Below are 15,899 nucleotides of genomic sequence, written 5' to 3'. Positions count from 1 at the left end.
AATTAATGATTTGGGCCAATTTTTCGATATTTGTCGTCACGAGTCGTTGAGCTTCAAAACGATACCGATCTCGTAAAAAACCCATCGCCTCTGTCGAAAGTTTTAGGCATACATACATACATACATACATACATACATTTAAACAGACAGGTAAGATTTCTATTATAGATGACTATCCACACAAGTAAACATTTCATCTCTGTGACTGTTGCTTTCTGTTTAATATTAAATGTAAAATTAATGTAAAACGTTGGAGACGACAATATCGGATACGTAATATTCTATACATGTCATTGACAATTGCAACTGTTACATCTATGTCACTATATACCACACAACCTTCCTCGAGTCAAATATTATCAGGAAACTAATGATGTTAGGGGATTTACGCACTACGTCCACTAATATTTTAATACGATTATTAACTTCAGCTTGTATACACATCTATGACAAATAAAGATTTGTTATATGTCTATCTGAGGTATATTATTACTTCTGTTGCTCTTCAAATTAATGTACTATTTTTAATGCACAATTAAGATATATGTCCTATTGCTTTGAGAACATCCTCTTAGTCGTTACCTCCTCCTGAAAGAGTAGTTTAGTATATGTTTGTTCATCATGATACCATCTTTTTAAAACATTATCTCACCTTTTTTATGGGGATGTGGTAGTTTAGTGTGTTTAATAGATGTTGTGTTTGTCATAACACGATCCTCTTAAGAATTACCATATTCTGCTTAGATCGAGACAAATGTAATATCTTTCCATAGATAATCAATTAAAAGATTAGTTGGTTGTTGGTTGTTTTTGTTTTACGGCATATAAACCCTTGTCAGGTTATTTAATGCCGAATCCAAAGATTTTGAAGAAAGATTTTTAATAGAATATATTTGTTGTTTTCAAGTCGGTTTCTATTTAACCCATAGTTGGGAGCCTAACAGGTACTACCACTCCGGGTCAAAGTGGACCTGGGAGCAATGGCAATTAAAGGGTGGCTCCACACTCCCCAAAGCCCGCAAGCTGGGGCCTTACCACTGGATATAGTTTAAGGTCATATCCAGGACCTTTAAGAGATTATTCTCCCAGGAATTACCTTCTCTTTGCAGAGTAATGTTCTATTGTCATGGCATCATCCATCAAGTTATTACACTTCTTTTGGAGAGTAGTGTATCATATGCTCATCTGTAATGATATCAAACTCCCAGGCATTATCTCTTCCTTGGAGACAGTGTAATATGTGTTCGTATGATAACATTCTCCCAGGCTTACAAAAATATGCGACCGAAAAAGGATGTATTTGCTAGTGTATTTTATTACAGAGTGAAATTAGGTTTAAATTAGTTTGTGTACATTCATATTGTATTTATCTTTGCCATTTTCTCCGTCTCTTTGTTCGTTCTTCTTTTTCTCGGAAACTACTTGGCCGATCTGACTGAAATTTTTATGGACGTTTGTTATGATAATGTGCAGCGAACTAAGTATTATAATATCCGTTCAATGCACAATTAGGAATTAATAGGGATTAGTTACCACAATAGGAATTAGTAATACAAAAACAAGCACAAATTTATTCAGTCATGAATTTGGCATAGAGCATTAATTCTCTGGCAATGGGCCATAACTTTTGCCCATTTTAACGGCTAAAAATCTAGTATGTCTATAAAGTTCCATACTTAGTTATATACATTAATAATCAAAGAAAAAAAAGATAACAGTATTTATACTTACGCAGCCAGTGTATCTTTTGGGCCGGTCAGCAACTCGAACAAACCTTCTTGCACTGACAGAAGAATCTTGAGTTTCGGGTTGATTTCCTTAAGGGCTACTAATTGTCGATAAGGTTTCACGTCTTCGCCCTTGTACATGGACAAGTTGTAATTGTCCACCTTTGCATATGCGAATATGATGTGTGTGAAGAGGAACGGGTCGATATCCCGAACGTCAAGGTGCGGAGGTTTATACACATAATATCCCACAATCTTGGTTGGGTCTTCTGTCGATCGAAGAAAGCATAAAAAACAATTAAAACAATTAGGACGGGTTTGTTGTTTTCTGAAAGAAAAAAAACTCACTTATAAAATTCCTATCTTCTTACTTTTATGCAATATTGATCAGTAGTATTGATACTATCAAATACAATCGTCCTTACATGTGTTTATAATAATCGAACATCCTTTGCCCTTTGAAACAAAAACGGGTATGAAATATTACAGAACCCAGAGGTTGCTGTCAAGTTGTCATTTATTCTATCATTTTCTTACCAAATGTCTGTATCAATAGAAGCGAAATAGAAAACTTGTCTGTTCAAAGAGTATTAGATGTTTCGCGTGTCAACCGATCATTTACCAGAGAGAAAAAAAGAACTAATGACATATCTTATAGTTGGAACAGCTTTGCGTAACTGAGAAGCTAATGTGAATATATAGAGATTAACTGATTCTTAATGAAGACGAATGTTCTTCTTAGAGAACGATTTGTCTTAGATCTTAAAATAGGCTTCAGTTTGCGATATCGCTTCTTTATCATGACAAAGGTTGTTTTTCTGTAGTATTCTGCTGAGGTCTGCTGAAAATCATGTGTCGCTTGGAATTGGATCTGGAAAATAAGACAGATGCGACAATAATTTGTTGTCTAATCCATATGGTTTTTCTATTTTAGCGATCGACTTGTAGCAAGTGCATTATTTTTTTCTTTCTCTTATTTACCCCCAACCAAGGCATATTGCCTGTTGGGCGTAAGTGGCTATTACTTGAGATTGTGTCTAATAGGTTACTGTGGGGTTTCAGCAGCGAAATGCATGTTCACATTACATTTAGACTTCTGCAGCTTAGGACAATTAGAAAAACAGGAAGCAAAGAGGGGATTGCAAAGTCTAGCAGTTCGAGGGAAGAAACTATTAGAGTAGTTGGTTTTTCGGAATCTAACGACCTCAACAGTGAGGAGATTGGATTTTGTTGCTTGTCAAATTGAGGCATTAGTGTCATGAATCTTGGTGAAATACCATTTGTTGTTCTTCATTTGTAGCTTTGCGATTTCTTCCTTCAAACGCATCCATATCGATAGTTCTTATATGCTGCTGTCCACTCAGCTGAAAGCTGATTTGATTCTGGAATTACGTGTTTGATCACGCAAAAACACACAATTCTGTTTCGTTGAAAGAGTTGCAATCAGCGCTTCGAATTGTCGACGTCGTTTTTTGATGGTCTCTTAGAAAAAAAAAATAGCATCCACTTAAAATACAACTTTTTCATTAACAAATATTCTTACAAAATTGCATTCTATTATCTTCAACTTTTCTGATAATCTAAATGTTCAGCATCATTTGTACCTATACGACTGCGTTTAAAGGTAGCATACTACCCTCTAACCGTCGTTTCCGACGGATCACAACACGATTAATACTTATCCAGTAATTACTCTGCTTGAATAGCATTTTACCATCAAAAACTAATTTATCCACACATAAAATATAGATATTCGAGTCGGTTTACTTTTTTATGTACGGCTAATTAAGGTACGACAAATATACGACAAATCACAGCAATCGCTCCTACTAACCCTCTATTCATGTGATATTTAAGTAGGATAAATTAAAGCATAAATTATTTTAATTTGAAATTCAGTTATATAAATTGACAATTAATTTTATTTTGCGAAAGACACGGCCGGGAAGGTGCTGCTTAAAGAAACCTTTCTTGCCTTGACAGGATAGAGGACCAGCTTTGAAATCTAGTGTGGGGTGCCCTTTTCTTCTTTTCTCTCACAAAAGAGAACTTTCTAGTCTTTCTCTGTTCTATCGTTATTTTCATATCAGTTGCTCGACTGAGCTTCAATTTATGAATCCGTCTGTAAAAAATTATCAACAGAAAATGGTCTAGCTTCAACCATTAATAATTTGCCTTTCTCTCTCTTCATGCCTATAACTAAACGAAACTTTGAAACTTTCGTTCCTAGAGCTACTCGTCTATGAAACACAATAGCGCGGTATTGTTTCCCGGTTGACTATAACATAGCCGTTTCCAAATCCACTGTAAACAAGTTCTTATTGAGCTGTTTTCTTTTAAAAAAAATCATTTTAATAATTTTATAAATAATTTTAGAAAAGTAGAAAGTGCATCTTGGGTTTACTGTCGACAACATCGTAAATTTCGCTTCCCTTATTTGTATTTTAATGCTCACATTCCATGAGATATGTTTCTAACAAAGGGGGAAAAGCTGCTGTTTCCTGGGTCGCAATATATCCATCTAACATTTATCGTTAACGGTTTTTCACTTTGAAGTAATATTTCCTTTTTGGCTCCTTACATCAGGTGTCTTCATGCCTAGTCTGGGCGATTTCCATAAAAATAATAATAAATTTTGCCCACACGCCACCATATAAATCATCAGGGTGTTGTCTCACTGTCCATCTGACAAACTTATCCTCGAGTGGTTTCTGGGCCTTGATAATTGATGACTTCTGAGTAAATAAAAAATGAGATGCATCAATTAATAATTATAAAAATGATTAGAAACAAAAAACAAGTTGGATAAAGCTGAACAACAGAACGATGCCGGTTTAGTGTGACTATTGTAATATTTTCATAAACAAACACAAATACGTACTTGTATGATTTGGGCAGTGCGCGATCAAGCAAACCAATCTAATAATAAAATTATTTTTACATACGTGCGCGGTCGCTTGCCTTTCATACATTTGTACCGTCTTTTTCTGTGCGTGGGCCGTGATTCTTCTATGGTTGTGATTTTCTGTTTAATTCAAAACGAACCTACGCATACATGAAAACCCAATAGAAACTTGTTTTTTAAAGCTTTGATTTGGAAAAGAAGTTTTGTTTTTTGTACTTGAGGATTGCGCCACGCAGACGGCGTCTTCGGAGTGATATTCGTTTAGTTTCTCTCTACGTTTTTAGAAAGCGTATGTTGTCTTTCATATTTCCCGAGTATGACTGCTTAGAAACTCTGTTCTTTGACCCGAACACAGGACGTAATTTCTCCCCATATCATTCGACACCTGTAATTCTAGAGCATTTTGTCTAGGAAGCTAACCTTGGAAACCCCATTTCAATCACCCCAGCTGCACTGGGTCTATTTCCGTTTTCCGCCAGGTTATCCTGACATGTACTTATGTAATCCTCAATAAAATTTATACCATTCATACTATAATCTCTAATTACTGGTGTAAGATCCCAATATATAATACTATGAGTATGCAAGAAATAAAAATCAACGTTGTCGTCATAATCAACTGATATTTAATGAGACGAAGGTGCTGAATAATATGAACGGGTAGAAATATTTGATACTTACCTTCGAAAATAGTGTTAGTCGTCACAGACATTGTAAAGAATAATTTAGACAAACACTATTGATCTGCAAATAAATAAAAAATAAAGATAAATAAAATAAAAATGAACAGAAATTATATATACATATATTATTGATAAAGCAATTCTAATTTTTTTTTTCGATACAATTACCGATCCCATTCTAAATTCGCGATCCCGATACAATTACCGATTCCGGATGTGATTTTCTTTTTAAATATCACATATCTTTTAATATTTTTTTTATTATTATTATTATTATAACAATTTATACTACTTTTATTTTCATATATTTTTTAATAATTATTATTATTATTATTATTATTATTATTATTATTATTATTATTATTGCCATTATTATTTATTTTTATTATTGTTATTATTATTGTAATTATTATTATTTATTATTATTATTATTATTATTATTGTAATTTTTAATTATTATTATTATTATTTTACTATTCTTTTATTATCATTTCTGATATTCGTGGTGATAGAAAAATTAATTGCAAAACTCATTCCTTCTGAATTCAATTTGGTATATTTATGACTTAACTCTTAAGTAAAATAGCTAATAAGCTCTGCATTTTCATGTTTTAAAAATTATGCTTCATTCTCGTATGCTTTTGAATTCTTTACTAACAAGATTTTCTATTTCTTAACGAGCATGTCTTCTTTAATCCGAGCACTTTTTCTCCACTTTGATAGTCCACCGATATCTTTAACCCTTTTTAACCCCATTCTTCTTTGTTTCTATACACCACTTTGTCAGCCGCTTACCCCGTCCACCTTTTCACCTCTTATGATTTCCTAGTAACTCTCTTCTTCCCACACTGATAACCTTGAATACTCGTTTTTCTTTCTTTTTCTCTCATTTTTCTTTCTTTTTTTTCTTTTCTTCTGCTCTTATTTTGTAATTTCTGGAGTGTATATGTCACAAGACCCCTACCCCTTCCTTTAAATTTTATAATATTTTAGCTTAAGTGAATAGAATTTTTTCTTTCTCTTCATTTTTGTACAAAAAAAGTCAATAGAAGTTCAAAGGAAACTGTGATTCTTTTCCGATGGTTTACGTTTATTTAGACGCTGATAATAGTTTTTAAATGATCCGTATATACATATTCGCTCTACATATGATCTACCAAATGCGACCAACCTAAAAATCAGACCTGTGTTTTTAATGTAAACATGATCGGTGTACCTTGCGCCATGTACTATCTATATAGCCATAATCACTTTAGATGTACACATGGTGGCATAACAAGGTAATGGAAATAATTATAGAATTGTTGAAAACACAGTGAGACAGCAAACCAGCAATCTGTTACAGTCAAGCAACCCATAATTCAGTTTAACAAGAGGGTTAATGCACTGTGAGGAATGATAAAAAGTCTAATGGGAAGCTGCTGAACGGATCCCAAGACTGGAAAATTTCTATCGTTCTCAAGAAATCTCTACAAGTTTCAGTCCAGATAATCCAAACAAAAATCGACCAGACATTGTAGCATAGTTCGATTCAAAAACAGTATCGTCCTAATAGAAATGATCATTCCCTGGAAGGAAAACCAGAAGAAGACACACGGATGGAAGAAAAGCCAATATGAGACACTGCGTGCTGACTGAGTGGAAAAAGGTTGGAGATTTCATGTAATTTCTATTGAGGTTGGCTGTCGTGGATTTCTAGGATACTCAGTCATCTCATTTCTTACAAAAATAGGAACCACGGGCGAAATCTGAAAGACGCCTCTGATCGTCTTAGGAACACAGCTCAATATGCATCAAGCTGGATTTGGTTGAGAGCGAAAAGACTTCAGCATGAACAGACGATATAAGTTCTTGTTGATCTGTTTGTTGTTGTTTTTTCAATACCCTGCTCGGTGGCAAAGGCTGCTTGGTAGGCGTGGCAGTACCGTATTCAGCTACCGAAACTGTGTTATAACTGGGGCTGTGACAACAAAATATTCTTTTCATTATGACACAATCAACCAAGAACCACATCAGTCTATATAAAAACATAAGATATTAACGGATATATACTCAAGTGAAAACAATGAAAAGAATATGCTGTTGTCACAACCCTAGTTATCACCCTAGTTGGTGGCTGATGAGGGTAAGTTCTGCACATGCTTTCACACATGTATAATATATATATATATATATATATATATATAAAGAGAGAGAGAGGGAGAGAGAAAGAGAGAAAGATGGATAGATAGAAAGGAAAAACAAAATTCGATGCTAAGTGATGTATTATTTTACTTTCAATGAAGAAAACAATATAAACTAAACATTTTGGTCGACTTCGACCTTCTTCAATGAATTACAGACGTTTTTCCATAGCCAAATTATAACGACAAATACTAATGAAAACCAATCTTACCTGATACGAAATAGATGTTTATACACGCATACACACACATACATATATATATACATATATATATATATATATATATATATATATGTATATATATATATATATATAACTCAATGTGTGTATATGAGTATGTGATGTCAGTGTATTCCCTACAAAAATGGGTTAGAGAATCTACATAAATAACATAAATATCACCTGTCTGTTTAAATGTATGTATGTATGTATGTATGTGTGTATGTATGTATTTATGTATGTAAATCTTACAATACATGCATGTATGTATTATGTATGTATATCTTACAATACATGCATGTATGTATGTATGTATGTATATCTGCCTAAAACTTTCGACACAGGCGACAGATTTTCACTAGATCGGTATTATTTTGAAGCTCGACCCTTCGGCCGATAAATATCGAAGAATTGACCAAAAAAATTAATTCTTCACCCTCAACTGGCCACTTTTCTACAGGGAAGCGTCGCTTTTTTCGAAGATTTTTTCAAAAGTCATCCCCTCTTTTCGATTGTCTAGCCTTAATTTAAACATTCGTCGCTTCCGGTTTGGCGATGGGCACAACAGCAAAGACGTCACTTTTTTCACGTTCTTTGCCTCCTTCGCGGTGCGGGTTGGGGCCTGCCTATCTACTACCACTTCTTTTTTTTTTTGGCTCAACACACCTCCAAACACCCAGACAACGCCAGGCAGCCACACTAGTAAAATGTAAACGTGTATTCCTATGTAAAATTAATCGTGGAATATAGTAGAAACGTTCCTGAATTTTCACATTATGTCCTTGGTATACATATCTATACAGCAACTTTTTTTCATACAATTCATACACTCCTCCATTTATTTAACAAATTGTTTTTTTTTACACTATTTTCTCGATAGGCTTTTCGCACTTAATTAACGTTTAACTTCAACTATTCTTTTCTGTATTTTTATGCGCACATATTTAAATGCTTCCGTCCTAATCCCCAATTGTTTTCTATTCGTTAAAAATAAACTTTTTTCTGAACAATATTTTCTTCCAGCTGCATCTTAGAAGTTTTGGGGGAGGCTTAGTTCGTCGGTCGCAACGTGACCCCCCCTTCTCTCTCTTTCTCTTTATCAGTCTGTCACGCTTCAGTTTCAAATATAATCAAGTCGCTAAACGATCAGATTCCAGGGCGTATCTTACAATACATGCATTCAGGAACCTAATTAATATTTTGTTCGTGGTTATGTCACACTTAAATGCTAAATACTATGTTCGTTGATCTTGTTTAAAATACCGTTTTCATCAGTTTGTCATGTCTAATTTTGACATTTTTTTGTGTGTGCGTGGGTCTGTCACACTAAGTTTGAAATAGAGTTTTCATTAGTCTGTAGCCCTTAATGTGATGTTTATTTTTTTCTTGGGTTATCTCGCTTATGTTTTAAATAACATTATTATTGGTCTGCCATGCTTAAGTTTAAAATAGCATATTTTTATCCGTCATTCTTAAGTTTGGAATGTTTTGTCTATCATGTTTAAATTTATAATAGCATTATGTTGGTCTGTCGTGCATTAGTTTGGAATACTATTTTATTTAGTCTGTCATGCTTTAAATTGAAATATAATTTGTGTTGGTTCGTCATGCTTAAGGTTAAAATAACATTTTTGTCTGTCATGCTCAAGTTTAAAATAGCATTTTTGTTGGTCGGCCATGTTTAAGTTTGAAGTAGCACTTGCATCGGTCTCTCATTTTTAAGTAATTAACATGTTTTATTGGTCTGTCATTTTTAGTTTTAAATAGATTTTATAACGCTATTAAAAAGACGAAACTATTTGCCTTTGTTTTTTGTGGATTGGAAGATTTATTCTGAAAACAAATTGTTGAAACCTTAGAATAGAGAAGAACCCTGGGATCCAAGAAAATAAACAGAAAATCTAAAATGGCCGATTTGTCAGCACAGTACTTTATAAATACTTATTCACAAAAAAAAACGACTTATTTTATAATTGTGGTTCTGATTTTTAGGAGTCGATGAAGAGAGCAGAAAGAAGACGATCATTTATGTTGTCGACTTGTGAGTTGGCCTTAGGATCTGACTTGTGAGTTGGACTTAAGATCTGACTAGGTACGACCAAAATATCGATATTCGCCAATCTTATGACGTTTACCAATTCATTTGACATGAGTGTTTTCGTTAATTGGTCGAGAGGCCATGGTTTAATCCTCGGTGGGGTCATAATAAAAACTTGCTTGACGCCATCTTACTAAACACTAAACATATTAAAGTGAGGATAAAGGAAAGGTAGTAATCCTGAGGAAGGAGTAACGCACTATCCTATACATTAGTGTAATACTAAATGAAAAGAGAAACTTTAGATCGCCATTCAATATGGTTAACTACTCTAACTGCTTTATTCGCAACCACAATACTATCGCAAAAATAGACGATGGCTTTTAGTAAACGCACACACACAATAAAAAAATATATATTTGCTCCGCAATAGTAAATTAGTAAAAACCTGAAGAAAGTGCTCAATACTATTGCATATATATATATATATATATATATATATATATATATATATATATATATATATATCAACAACTGTAATTAGTAAAAAAAAAGTGCTCAATACTATTGCAGAACAAATATATATATATTTTTCGTTTTATTTTCTTAGTTACACATGTTTCTGTTAAAGTTTGATGAATTTACTGGGTCGTTGATTCGGTAACCAAAACATGTGTAACTAAGCAGATAAAACCGTAATTAATATATATATATATATATATATATATATATATATATATATATATATATATATATATATTCTGTTCTAATCTATCAGGTCAGTTGAAAAGGTTTTCTGATTTGTGCTTGGAAGGGACATTTTGAACCGTGTTAATGTATTTCAACCATGATTGATAATTTTTCACTCAAATTATGAAAGAATTAAACATATTTTTCTGCAATATTCTCCATCATCTTGACCTGAAAACGACTTTCTTTAATCGACAGACACGGAGTCATCTTATATCATGATAATTCTCGTACTCAAACATAACTACTGATCAAGTATCTTATAGGAGAATTTGCTTGGGAAATCTTGTTCCCTCCCACATATTCTCCTGACCTAGCACCATCTGATTAGCACTTATTTAATAAGATTACAAAATCCTTTAGATGGACTTAGGTAAACATCAGAAGAGGAAATGAAACATGAGTTAGATTTATATATCACATCAAAACCTAAAGAATTCTCCATCGAGGCAAATTGGTAAATGGAATCAACTTATAGGGAGCAAATGTCCTTATTGTTATGTATAATGATTTTCAAAAACACAGTTTTTTTTTCAAGATGAAAGTTTAAATTGGCAAATATTGCTGCGCCGATTTAATACTTTTTTATAATTGACGGAATGGAAACAATCCACACCGATTGATGAAGTGAAGAATTTAGTTTGACATTCTGTACAATTCTAAAGATCAATCTGGAGAAGATCGAAATGTTGCGAAAATAACAGCCAAGATGAGAATAGTATTCCGAATAATACAAATAATATATATTATTAGATATTTAAAATATTTAAAGATAACAGTTATTACCTTGAGAAAATCTTTTAAATTATTTCTTGAAATAACAGATATGTCACGCAAAGGCTTATACGATCGTGTAAAGACCATAATAAGATATTAAAGATTTGAATGTATCCAGAAAATATCGTTTTAATCAATTATTTCGGTGACCTTCAAGTCTTCAGCCCTGTACATACTATAGACGCGTGTCGTTTATACGCATGATTTTCTCTATTGCATATTGTTTTAATCACATTTTTAACATTGTCCAGGGACCCATACGTTGTAACCTCAGTCGCAAAGCAGACAAATAATTGAAAATAATTTCAACTCGCTTTTTTGCTGTTGTACAATGATCTTTATTTCCGCATTCATACTATTCCAATGTGAATTCTCTCAGGTGATTGTCTTCGCGGATGTGGTCTCAAACGTCATCCAGGCCTCTAACGTGATCGTGTTCTCGAACGTGTTCTTTTCTTTTTATAGTCTTCCTTTTCTTTACCATGACGTCACTTCGCTTACGGCTTAGCCATACGATCTATGTTACACATCGACAGAAAAGGAACCCTATGTACATTTGAGCTTTTTAGTTTGTTTGTTTGTTTGTTTGTTTGTTTTTTTGTTGTTGTTTTTTTTTTGAAAATGACGACCCATGCATCTCGAAAATAATCATTTGGCTGTCAAAACTAAGATAGACAAAATGCTTCTGGTATTCTCACATGGGTGTGGCAAAAATGATGTAAATATATATGCATATATATATATAATAGAAACTAAAAAGTAGAAATTTCGACAGCCTCGGAACGCTCACTTCCCTTATTTTCTCCTTTTGTTTTTGTAACAGAACGCGGACGCGCGTATGACAGCAGCAGCTTTATGCAAATGACCAAGCCTGTGTGAGGTGGCATCACAGCAAGGAAGAAAAAAAGAAGATTATAAGAAGAGAAAAAAGCGTGTTACACTGGTGGCCCAGAATAATGGGAAATACTTGTCTTAAACATAGCCCGACCAGAAAACAGAGTACCAGATGTTCGACACGACAGGGTCTTTTTAAGTACATTAGAGTACGAGAAGACGTTTAATTTAGAGACAAGGCGTTATTCTGGAAGTACCTGTAAATCAATGTCTGCGGTTTCATTGAAAAAAGAATGAGTCGAATTCTTTCCCTGTCTTTGTTTCTTTTCGACATGTCTACATGTTAATACGTGTGTAATATTACATCGTCACTTCCCATGTTTCTGACAAAGAGGGGATAATTGCTGTTCTTTGGATAGATATGTATCCATATTGATATATCATTAGCTAGTTTCTGACACTGAAGTGTTATTTTTTAGATGCTTACATAAAGTGTGTTCATACATTTTCTAGGGCGATATATATATACATAATATAAAGCTTAATGTGTGTGTGTGTGTGTGTGTGTGTGTGTGTGTGTGTGTGTGTGTGTGTGTGTGTGTGTGGTCACGAATAGGCTCCTATATGGTTGACTATTTTAAAAAACTGATTATATATAATGATAGAAGATGTATCGAGACAAAGGAATGGGTATGTTTGATCTGGCAGAACGGTGGTTCATTAAAATTGTGGGGTCTGCGTTCGCGCCTGCTCCACAAAGTATGAAAATAGAATGTTTAAAAATTAAAAAAAAAAAAAAACGTTTACAAGTGTTTTTGATATGGATGTACATAAAAATACTTTGATAAGTATGTGTTAACTTCAATAGGGATGATATAATAAAATTGTGGGGTAAGCGTCCGCGCCTGGTCTCCATAGAATGGAAATAGGCACAGACTTTAATAAAGACTTTTCATATCTATCTGCGTAAGTATACTTTGGTAATTATGTTTCAGTTTGAAGAAATATGGTATAATAAAATTATGGGGTGTTCGTTCGCGCCTGACCTTTATAGAATGGAAATATGTCACAAAGTTTAACAAGGTTTTTTAATATAGATCCACAGAATATTGTGATAAGTGTTTCAATGTGAACATGTATGGTATAATAAATTATGGGGTTTATCTATTTTATTTTTAATTTCATCATATTTTGCTTTGGTTTTGATACCCCCAAATTTGAAGCTATCTCTTTACAACCCTTTCTTTTCATAACCTATCATAGTTTCATAAACCAGAGTCCATTTTCTGTAGGCTGTTTTTGAACCCAGTAAACGACGGATACTTTTGCTAGTATATTAATTAGTTATTGAAAAAATAGATTTTAACAACTTTATTATGCATAAATGGAATTTACATTATTTACCATTTTTTAAATGAAGAAACAATGAGGGGTAACATTATGGGAGGGAGAGTAAACCTGACTTTCAGACGGTCTCAATTGAACAAATTTTGGATGAGTGACGAAGCGCATTTTCATCTGAGCGGTTATGTAAATAAACAAAACTTCAGACATTGGGTGAAGAGAAGCCCTTGTTTACTTCATGAGAAGGTCTTCATCTCCAGAAAGTAACGCTATGCTTAGCTATGTCTGCAATAGACATTATCGGTCCATCTTTTCATAAAAATAAGGCTGGTAATGCAGTCACTGTAAATACTCAGCGCTATGTTGAGATGATAAATAACTTTTTCAACTCATATAAATGCAGAAATAGTACATGATATATTCTTGCCTGGAGTGCAGTGGATAAGCAAACACTTGTCCAACAATATGGAATTACAAGTCAAACAAGAATTTCAATCGATGCCCTAAATGTTTTATTTCTAGGTCGTATCATTTCTCGCAACGTAAATATCCCCTGGCCCCCTAGTTTTCCTGATTTGAGTGCTTGTGACTATTTTTATGGGGTTATCTCAACACGAAAGAACAGTTTCGGCTCTCAAAGAACGCATTGCAAACGAGATTGAGACAATAACGGTAAATATGTTGCAGAAGTCATGGAGAACTTTTACATCCGAATCCAAGAATGCCATGCCACTAATGGTACCCGTTTGAAAGGAGTAATTTTTTAAAAATTGTATTGTTTCTTCATTGGAAAAATAGTAAAGAATGTAGATTCCATTTATGTATAATAAAATTGTTAAAATCTATTTTTTCTATAACTAATTAATTTAAAAAAAAACCGATTCCTTGGTGGACCATATATACATATATATATATATATATATATATATATATATATATATATATATATATATATATATATATATATATATATATTAGGTATTTAAATTTTATGATTTGAAAAGGTTAATTTTCAAATAAAGAATTTTTTATTGTTTTCGAATAAAGAATACAGTTTAAAAATATATTTCCTTAACCCATGAGTTTTCGATGTTTATTCATCTCCTCAGAGGAAAAATATTAGCAAATGTTATTATTGGTTTGCGCCTAATTTGCTAAAGGAAATAAGCATAGAAAACAGTTATATAATTTATTTGCTCTATATTGTATATTGAACAATTTTATTTAGCTTGAGTAACCATAAAAGCTTTCGTTGTCATAAGTATAATTGCTTCCCAATACCCTGGAAAATCTTACCAACATGCCCCGTGTTTAAGAATTTGGGTGATCTGTCATCTCCCTCTCAGTACAGATTAATAAGTCTCCTGTGCGTCATAAGTAAGTTACTGGAACCTGTATTAAATAGAGAAGTAGTAATCCACCTCAGCAAAATAAACCTTCTTATTTACATGCAATATGGTTTCTGTTCTGTTGGATCTACAGCAGATGTGCTTACGGTTATATCTCATAGGATTAGCGAATCTCTCGACGGAAGCTTTCTCTATAGAGCAATTGCTTTTGACATATCAAAGGCCTTTGGTAAGGTATGACATAAAGGTCTACTTCGTAAGTTCTCCAGCTATGGTATAGCTGGAAATGTCTTCTCAATTATTAAATAATTTCTCTCTAATAGGTTCAAGAGAGTAATGGTTGATGGGCAGAAATCAGAAGCTCTCAGTATTAATGCTGGAGTCCCCCAGAGGTCCATCCTGGGCCCAACTCTCTTCCTGATCTACATCAATGATCTTCCAAATCACATCCTTACATCATTTGTAGACATTTATGCTGACGATACAACAATCTAAGGTAGCACATCAAAGGCCGTAAACGACCAAGTTATCTCTGATGCTCTTTCCTCTTATTTTGAGCACGTGGTACAATGGGGAAAGAAGTGGCTGGTTACTTTTAATGCATCTAAAACCAAGTTTCTATCTTTACATCATCAACGCTCTGATCTCCATCTGGCATCATTTGAAATGAATAGCTCTCGTCTTGGGGAGGTTTCATGTTTTGACAATCTTCTGGGCTTGACATTTTCTTCCTGATCTGAAATAGAACACGTACATCAAATCCGTTGCCAAGGTCGCTGGAAAAGTGGTGGGCTCCTTCTATCGATTTAGTAGATATCTCACTAATTCTGTATTTATAGAAGAACCAGGTACGTTTAAGGATGGAGTATCGTTGCCACATCTGGGCAGGAGCTGCTAGAAAGCACTTATCCTGCATTAACAGCGTTCAAAATAGACTTTGTAGCCTAATAGGGGATGTTCTTTCCACTTACCTGCAGCCTCTTTCTCACAGAAGATACGTGGCAAGTGCTCATCTGAGCTCCAATCTGTGGTTCTCTCCTCGCCAAACTTTCACGAGAAACACTTGTCTAGCTGAAAACATTATCAAT

The 15,899-nt window shown here is 33.6% G+C and overlaps 1 protein-coding gene across 1 annotated transcript in view; it reads right to left on the bottom strand.

The window, feature by feature from the left end:
- Window positions 1-15,899, bottom strand: part of LOC145279759 (chitotriosidase-1-like) — a 271,718-nt gene that overhangs the window by 34,216 nt on the left and 221,603 nt on the right. Inside the window, exons 3-4 of the mRNA XM_080131066.1 lie at window positions 5,314-5,376; window positions 1,732-1,996 (exon numbers count right to left, since the gene is read on the bottom strand). Of these exons, the coding sequence (XP_079987192.1) occupies window positions 1,732-1,996; window positions 5,314-5,344 (296 nt within the window). The 5' untranslated portion in view covers window positions 5,345-5,376. The remainder of the gene's footprint in view (window positions 1-1,731; window positions 1,997-5,313; window positions 5,377-15,899) is intronic.

Source organism: Euprymna scolopes, chromosome 7 (assembly GCF_053919585.1).
Source record: "Euprymna scolopes isolate OS-2025 chromosome 7, ASM5391958v1, whole genome shotgun sequence".
NCBI classification, from domain to species: domain Eukaryota; kingdom Metazoa; phylum Mollusca; class Cephalopoda; order Sepiida; family Sepiolidae; genus Euprymna; species Euprymna scolopes.
This window is presented reverse-complemented; position numbering and strand designations above follow the sequence as displayed.